Below are 9,116 nucleotides of genomic sequence, written 5' to 3' on the forward strand. Positions count from 1 at the left end.
AAAAAAAAAAAAGAAAGAAAGAAAGTGAAATAATTCCAAAATATGTCCAAACAAATCTGCTTTATATGTCTAGAAATAAAAGAATACCCATTTAAATATAATAGTTTCAAATTTTTGTACATAATTTTGTCTATACAGACCTTAAGATCACATAACATTCCAACAATCAGAACTTTTAAAAATATATGAAATGTAGACAGTATCTGGTTATAAAAGATTTTAATATCAAATAAAATGTACATGACCAAAAGCCTTTGATTGCCATGTAAAACAGTTTCCAGGTTACATCAAGTGACTTTATCTTCTCCCATTTCAAATGAAATGTTAACAGCATAAACAATTTGCAATGAATGTAAGAAGCAAAGGCAGTACATATCATCTGCAAGTTTCTTCCAAAGCTATAAAATATCATGTTCATATTTTTCTTGTTTGTGATCTCAAAACAGGCAATATTTTCATTTCATCCACTCTGTTCTTATGTATTTGAAAAGCAGGTGTTATCCACCTACCACACGAGCACTGTTCACCATACCAGTTGAAGGAACCCAACTTGGCACTGCATTTTGGGCAAAGAAGCTGAAATAAAGCAAATGTGTTACTTTATTCATTCACTTTTATACAAAACAAATCATTATCTCTGGCAATCAATATAGGATATAAAAACAAGACACAGTCCCCACCTTGAGTTTATAATCTAATCAGTGAGATAAAATGCATTGGAAATTTACTGTAATAGATAGTAGACTACAATTATTGCATAGGAAGAATGTTGTATTCAGGGAGCTTGAAGGGAGAAAGGAAAGCTTATGATTTGATTAAGGAAGGTTTTGTGGATGTGGCATATGTATATATAGCTTTTAAATCAGGTTGTAATTTAGGATTTCAAATGAAAATCGTCATGGCTAAAGTACAGAAAAGCATGTTAGGATTTTCATGCTGTATTACTAATTGTATGTATTGACAGCATATAAGTCAGTTTCTTAGCTATTTAAAGACAAACTGATATTCCAGGAAAATAGATAAATCAAAAAAAAGCCTAATAAGACAACTGCATTTTCTTCTAATGTAATTAGTTATAGCATTATTTTTTATGTTTAGCTCTTTGATTTGTGCATGGTATAAGGTAAGAGTTTTTATTTTTAACATTGAGCTATAGAAAACTAGACATAAAACTCAGAAGTGGGCTGAGTGCGGTAGCTCACACTTGTAATTCCCAGCACTTTGGGAGGCTGAGGCGGGCAGATCACCTGAGGTCAGGAGTTTGAGACCAGCCTGGTCAACATGGTGAAACCCCGTCTCTACTAAAAATACAAAAATTAGCTGGGCATGGTGGCAGGTGCCTGTAATCACAGCTACTTGGGAGGCTGAGGCAGGAGAATCACTTGAACCTGGGAAGTAGAGGTTGCAGTGAGCCAAGATCACACCACTGCACTCCAGCCTGGGCAACAGAGCGAGACTCTGTCTCATAAAAAAGAAATTCAGAAGCCATAAATAAAAAAACTAACACATTTTATTATGTAACTATCCTTCATTTTAATATGACAAAACATATAAAAAATCTGATAAGCAATAGACTGAAGAAAATAGTTGCAATATATTAGATGAACTATTAACATCTAGAATATATAGAGTTCCTACAAATGAGTAAGAGACAAAACCCATAGACAAATGGGCCTAGGAATATGAGAGCAGTTTATAGAAAAGGAAACTGTAAATGGCTGGTAAATACATAAAGATGGTGGTTGATGACTATTTTCATAAAATTCCAATTAAACATTTTAGGATTAACATTTTTTACCCCACAGATTGACAAAATGTTAACAGTTTTACAGTATCTATTATGTCAAGGATATGGGGTAACAGGTACATGCATTCAGTTACTGAAAACCAAATTTGTATGGGCATTTTGAATATCGGCCTGGAATATCACTAATATTTAAAATACATTCTTCAAGCCAGGAATTCCACTTCTAGGTATATATTCTACAGAAAAAAAATCAAACATGTATACAAATAAGTATGCACAGGATTTAGAATCTCACATAAAAATGTATTTAACTTGGTTGGAATATGTGTGTGTGTTTCCCAGGTTAAGTAAAATTAGAAAGCCACAATCGCAAGCCACCAAAAAGAAAAACTGATAAATTAGATATCACCAAAATTAAAATCTCTAACTGCTACAAATAATACCATCAAGAATGGGAAGTGAGGCTTCGCGTGGTGGCTCACGCCTGCAATCCCAGCACTTTGGGAGGCTGAGGCGGGTGGATTACCTGAGGTCAGAAGTTCGAGACCAGCCTGACCAACATGGAAAAACCCCGTCTCCACTAAAAATACAAAATTAGCCAAGTGCAATCCCAGCTACTCAGGAGGCTGAAGCAGGAGAATCACTTGAACCCGGGAGGTGGAGGTTGCAGTGAGCCAAGATTCTGCCATTGCACTCCAGCCTGGGCAACAAGAGCAAAACTCCGTCTCAAAAGAAAAACAAACAAAAAAAAGAATGAGAAGAGTAGGAATGTGAATTGTGATGTGATATGGTTTGGTTCTGTGTCCCCATCCAAATCCCATCTCAAATCAAATTGTAATCCCCACGTGTGGAGGAAGGGAGGTGACTGGATCATGGAGGCAGATTCCCCCATACTGTTCTTGCCATAGTGAATGAGTACTCATAAATTTTGATGGTTTTTAAGTGTTTGACAGTTTCAACCTCACACATGCTTCTCTCTCCTGCCACCTTGTGAAGAAGAGGTCTGCTTTCCCTTCCACCATGATAATAAGTTTTCTGAGGCCTCCCCAGCCATGCAGAGCCATAAGTCAATTAAACCTCTTTCCTTTATAAACTACCCAGTCTCACATACTATCTTTATAGCAGTGTGAAAATGAACTAATACATGACGGTTGCAAAAAACACCATGAATACACTTTAAAAACCACTGAATTGTACACCTTAAATAGGTATATTGTATGTATGTGAATTATACTACTATAATAAGGCTGTTTTTTAAAAAGCAGCATCATCTGAAAATGTGAGTTTGATCATAGGGTACCACTTTCTAGGCAAGACACTACTCATAAACAGTTTCCTGGCCGGGCGGGCGCGGTGGCTTACGCTTGTAATCCCAGCACTTTGGAAGGCTGAGGCGGGCGGATCACGAGGTCAGGAGATCGAGACCATACTGGCTAACGTGGTGAAACCCCGTCTCTACTAAAAATACAAAAAAATTAGCCAGGCCTGGTGGCATGCGCCTGTAGTCCTCGCTACTCCGGAGGCTGAGGCAGGAGAACGGGCGTGAACCCAGGAGGCGGAACCTGCAGTGAGCCGAGATCGCGCCACTGCACTCCAGGCTGGGCAACAGCGCAAGACTCCAACTCAAAAAAAAAAAAACAAAAACAGTTTCCTCATGCATAACGTATGAATATAACTGCTCTACCTATTTTATAAAGCTATGGCATTCTTCAAATGGTATAATATAGTGAAAGGGTTCATAAAATAGCCACTATACAAACTTTTATACAAACCATACAAACTTTCAAAATCATTATTATAATTATTATTATAGAATACCTTCACATTAATATCAAGTAAACCTAAAGGAGAAATGTGGCTGTCATGGCACACTCCCACCAAGTTAAACACTTTTTTATGTAAAATGTCACATGAACTGCATTCTTTGTTTTTCTTTTTTTCCCCACACACTGGTTATAGGAGCAAGAGGATGAGCTGCATTATTTAACTGGAAATGAAAAAGAATCTCATAGTAAAACATACTAAATTTCAATTTCCTAAAAGATCAGAAAAAAAAGAGAGACACATACAGGAAGCCAACAGAGAAGAAGAAAGACAGAACTTTTAACCTAATTTTAAAATCCCTGATTTACCCTACTCTTATTATAAAAGTTCAAATATTGTTAAATACATTTTTTTTTTTAATTAAAAATTGTTTACTTTCTTTTATAGAGATGAGGTCTCACTATGTTGCCCAGGCTAGTCTTGAAACCCTGGGCTCAAGCGATCCTCCCGCCTCAGCCTCCCAAAGTGCTCAGATTACAGGCATGAGCTAATGAGGCATGAGTGCTCAGCCAACATATTCTAATTAGTTTAAAAATAAATGTTAGTCTTATATTTGAAAAAATATAAATAGCCTTAAAGGAAATTTATTAACTTAGACCAGGGCTCTCAACCAGAAGTAGTTCACTATTTTGGATCAGCTGGGTTTTGAAAAATATTTTATTTTTGATAGGCTTATCTACACTAGAAAGATATAATCTTCAGAAATAAAGGAATTAAATGGAGTAAAACACTAGTTAAAATAAGAGTTTAAAATGCAAGAAGGGTGGCTCAAGCCTGTAATCCCAGCACTTTGGGAGGCCAAGACGGGTGGATCATGAGGTCAGGAGATCGAGACCATCCTGGCTAACACAGTGAAACCCCGTCTCTACTAAAAAATACAAAAAACTAGCCGGACGAGGCGGCGGGCGCCTGTAGTCCCAGCTACTCGGGAGGCTGAGGCAGGAGAATGGCGTGAACCCAGGAGGCGGAGCTTGCAGCGAGCTGAGATCCAGCCACTGCACTCCAGCCTGGGTAAGAGAGCGAGACTCTGCCTCAAAAAAATAAAAAATAAAAAAAAATAAAATAAAATGCAAGAAGGAATAAAATATAGATGATAAAATAAAATTGTAGAAAATAAAATGTGTTCTCACCTGTCCATCCATCACTCCCAACAAAGCAGATTCCATCCACTGTACAGGTTCAATGAAATAAGATGTACATTGAGCCTGTCTCCCTGTGGTAAGCATGAAAGATGGTGTCATTCTCTTGTGTGCAAAGGCTATAGGTCCACTTCCTTCATGGTGATCCAGAATACTAGAACTTCGAAATAATGATCGCCTGCAACCCCCAAACAAACAAAAACATTAATGACTTCCAAAAGGATGAAAACATGGATTAAATGTGCAGTATTTCTTTTTTGTTTGTTTGTTTGTTTGAGACAGAGTCTCACTCTGTCGCCCATGCTGGAGTGCAGTGGTGTGATCACGGCTCACTGCAACCTCCCCCTCCTGGGTTCAACTGATTCTCCCGCCTCAGCCTCCTGAGTAGCTGGGATTACAGCCACCTGCCACCATGGCCAGCTAATTTTTGTAGTTTTAATAGACACGGGGTTTCACCACTTTTTTTTTTTTTTTCAGACTGAGTCTCGCTCTGTCGCCCAGGCTGGAGTGCAGTGGCGCAATCTCAGCTCACTGCAAGCTCCCCCTCCTGGGTTCACACCATTCTCCTGCCTCAGCCTCCCCAGTAGCTGGGACTACAGGTGCTGGCCACCACGCCCGGCCAATTTTTTTGTATTTTTAGTAGAGAGGGGGTTTCACCGTGTTAGCCAGGATGGTCTCGATCTCCTGACCTTGTGATCCGCCCGCCTCGGCCTCCCAAAGTGCTGGGATTACAGGCGTGAGCCACCGCGTCTGGCTGGGGTTTCACCACTTTGGCCAGGCTGGTCTCAAACTCCTGACCTCAGGTGATCTGCCTGCCTGGGCCTCCCAAAGTGCTGGTATTACAGACATGAGCCACCGCACCCAGCAATATGTACGATATTGCTTAGAGGACAAAATAATGTAACACTGATTATGCTACTTAAATTTTCAATAACCCTTACAATCTGATTATTTCTCTTTTTAAGAATTTATATTCTTCCTGAAAACAGATCTGAACTAAAAATTTCTATATTCTTCAATTAAACAAAATCTTCCTACAGAAATTTAAGAAAATAAAACTTTAGCTACTTTTCAGTTACTGAGAAGATAAAATATCCAAAGGATACAAAATATTTTACCTGCACTTTCTACACTTGTAGAGAACCTCATCTTTCAATCCTTGTGAAACCGTGGTTGGGTCAACAGCAAAGAGTTCTTGAGGTAAATTCTGCAATTCTATATGATATAACTAAAATGTATTTATTTGTCAAAATCAACTGCATTTTCAGATAAATTCAGTTAATGTCAAATTGAGGCAAGAAGTGCTAACCTCAGAAATTAAAATAAAATTTAAAAAAATCAAATTCCAGTGTTGAGAAATCAGGCTAAGGTAGGAGAGGACAGTGATTTAAGTACTTAGGTTCTGGGCACAGGCTGACCGAGTTCAAATCCCGACCCTGCCATTTATAAACCATGTGATTTTGAGTAAGTTATTTCTGGCTAAATCAGTTTCAAAAAGAAACAATAGTTTCTCGGGGATTGCTGGAAGTGAGGTAATGCATGCAACGCCAAAAGTAAATGACATTTAGAAAGTCCATTACACACTAGTGATTATTACTTACCTGGATACTTCTCTGTAACCTTTTGTAAACGATATTGCTTATAAATTGCACTAGAGGTATCCACTTCATATCCCATTGCCTGGTATAATTTCAGTTGCCACTCAAACCCCTCATTCATCCTGTAATGATAAAGATATACAAAGTTTCATTTTCTTAAAATAACATCACAAAAGCAGAATTACTACTATAAAAAAAAGAACCCACTTGGCCTCTGGTTTGAGAATCTGGAGCTTTTCATAGGCTTTTTCAAAGGGAAGTAGGTCAGTCTTCATGAGAAAAGCAGTTATTATGGCCACACTTCGACTGACTCCTGCGTGACTGAAAAAGAGACCTTTAAAATAAAACAGCAAATAGCAACAATTAAAAACAAACACACAAAACCCAGCCCCCTATTAATAGTAAAGTTTAGGCCCACTTCATTTCCACTTCTCAGATAAGCCCATTGCCTTTGAAATATTATCAGGTACAAAAGAATTATTCCTTTTTCCTTTTGAATTCTGAACCATGTGACTGTATTACCTATACAAAAATAATAACAGTAATTTTAAAAATTTTTATAATGGCTCAGAACAAATCCAAACTCCTGGCTAGACACAGTGGCTTACTTACCCCTGAAATCCCAGCACTTTGGGAGGCCGAGGTACGGGATTGCTTGAGCCCAGGAGTTGGAGACCAGCCTGGGCAACAAAGTGAGACCCCACCTCTACAAAAAATTAGCCGGATGTGGTGGCGCGTGCCTGTAGTCCCAGCTACTCTGGAGGCTGAGGCGGGAGGATCACTTGAGCCTGGGAGGTTGAAACTGCAGTGAACCGTAATTACGCTACTACACTGCAGCCTGGGTGACAGAGCAAGACTCTATCTCAAAATAAAAATAAATAAAACAAAACAAAAACAAATCCAATCTCCTTTCATCTTAGCATTCAGGGACCTCAAAATCTGGTCCCAGACTTCTTTCGATTCTATCACTATCTTCTGTCTTTTATGTGCTCAATAAATTTAAACTATTGTTATTATACTCCAATCCAACCAAGAACTGCTTAGGGATTCCCACTTTCTTTTCTTTTCTTTTCTTTTTTTTTTTTTTTTTTGAGATGGAGTCTTGCTCTGTTGCCCAGGCTGGAGTGCTGTGGCACAACCTCGGCTCCCTGCAACCTCTGCCTCCCAGGTTCAAAGTGATTCTCCTGCCTCCGCCTCCCGAGTAGCTGAGACTACAGGCGAGCGCCACCACGCCCGGCTAATTTTTGTATTTTTGGTAGAGACGTGGTTTCACCATATTGGCCAGGCTGGTCTGGAACTCCTGACCTCGTGATCCGCCTGCCTCCCAAAGTGCTGGGACTACAGGCGTGAGCCACCGCGCCCTGCCGGGATTCCCATTTTTTTTTTTTTGTCTTTGCTGCAACTATCTCCTCCCTAGGTAAAGCCCAGGGATCCTTTAGATCCAAACCAATTCTCCTCTTCATCAACCACCCCCTACCCATCCCAAACAAAAACATGGAACCCTAAATCTTTGTAAATCCTGTTTACAAGACACCAAGCAACCTAATCTGCATTACAATCATCAGGGTGGGTGTCTAGCTTCTCCAACAGAGCTGTAAACTCCTTGGGGCGTAGGTAATTTGTCATTTATCGGATGACACCTCCCCCGCCCTCTGTTGCTGCAGGAAGAACCAACTAAAGCATGAATGAATGAAAGCCTGCACACACCAGGGGCCCGCCTCCAGCCTCCTCCTCTCTTGGATACACGCCTCCTGCGGGAGGTAGCTGGAGGAGGTTCACGCGGCATGACCGCGCTCTCGTCCTCCCGAGGGCCTCGGAAGGAAAGGGGTGCTTGGCGGGGCACGTCGCCCACTGACCCGGCCACTCACCAGTGCACCAACACCGCACGGCCCTCAGCGCGGGCCTGACCGATGAAGGCCACGCACCGGTCCAGATGGCTGAGCAGATCGGTCTCGGGTTTGTCCAGCGCTGGCACGAAGAGGCGCCACAGACCCTCGACCCCAGGCCCCGCCTTGAAGCTGGGCTCCTCCGAGTCCACCGTTAGCACGGCCGTGATGCCCGCTTCCCTCAAGTGGTCTGGCTCCGCGACGGCCGCGACCCCACCGAGATACAGTCCTGGCTGCACTTCCAGCATCTGCCCGACGCAGGTGGCTCTGCTGGCACTGGGGTTGCAAGGCTCGCAGCCATGACTCGGGCCCGGAGCCTCCAACATGGCCGCGCCCAGACACCAGGCGGCTCCTGCCCTACCATCGAGTAGGCTCCGGCTAGAACATCCTTCCCCTGGGACTCGCCAGCCTCAGCGGCTCAGCTGCTCCCTTGGAGGACCACGTTGGCCGCAGGAAAATGGACTTATCGCTAAGGGGCGGAGCTTCGGCCCCATTCAGCGCCGCCTTTCGTCCCCTGTTCCCTCTGACCCCCACCCCAAAGTTGGTGGTAAAGGATAAGCTTCCCCAAATACAGGGTTTCTCTGGCTTTTAATATTGAAATTTTCAGGAGAGAGACATCAGGAGCAGCTGAACTCAAATGTGAAATAAAGGTCGCGCCAGCTGAATCAGAAGTGTCATTTTATGCATTTGAAATACAATTATTTTCAGTATTATAAAGCCATCTGTACTTTGCATCTTATGATTATTTTTCCTTTTTCTGCCCAATTTCATTATTGGTGTGTGAATCCTTGTTGATGTTTACTGTCTATTTATTTTGAAGATGTTAATCCTATATTTTTGTAAGTCAATGTCCTCCAGCCAGGACTACCCGAAACCAACTTTAATTAAGCAAGTTGGTTTTATTACTCAGTCATGAGCTATG

The 9,116-nt window shown here is 41.4% G+C and overlaps 1 protein-coding gene across 2 annotated transcripts; it reads right to left on the reverse strand.

Moving 5' to 3' along the window:
• Window positions 1–202: 202 nt before the first annotated feature.
• On the reverse strand, window positions 203–8,547 carry DUSP12 (dual specificity phosphatase 12). Of its 2 annotated transcripts, XM_011996106.1 has the most exons (6): window positions 8,177–8,547; window positions 6,516–6,629; window positions 6,312–6,430; window positions 5,829–5,925; window positions 4,702–4,888; window positions 203–576 (listed from the first exon to the last, which is right to left on the reverse strand). In XM_011996106.1, exons 1-6 carry the CDS (start codon window positions 8,518–8,520, stop codon window positions 415–417), a joined length of 1,023 nt encoding a protein of 340 aa, XP_011851496.1. In that variant the 5' UTR covers window positions 8,521–8,547; the 3' UTR covers window positions 203–414. The 2 variants fall into 2 exon arrangements, with proteins under 2 accessions (XP_011851496.1, XP_011851497.1); XM_011996107.1 differs by lacking the exon at window positions 6,516–6,629 and having other exon boundaries at window positions 8,177–8,539.
• Between the last annotated feature and the right edge of the window lie 569 nt (window positions 8,548–9,116).

This window comes from Mandrillus leucophaeus, unplaced genomic scaffold (assembly GCF_000951045.1).
Source record: "Mandrillus leucophaeus isolate KB7577 unplaced genomic scaffold, Mleu.le_1.0 Scaffold502, whole genome shotgun sequence".
In the NCBI taxonomy this organism is placed as follows: domain Eukaryota; kingdom Metazoa; phylum Chordata; class Mammalia; order Primates; family Cercopithecidae; genus Mandrillus; species Mandrillus leucophaeus.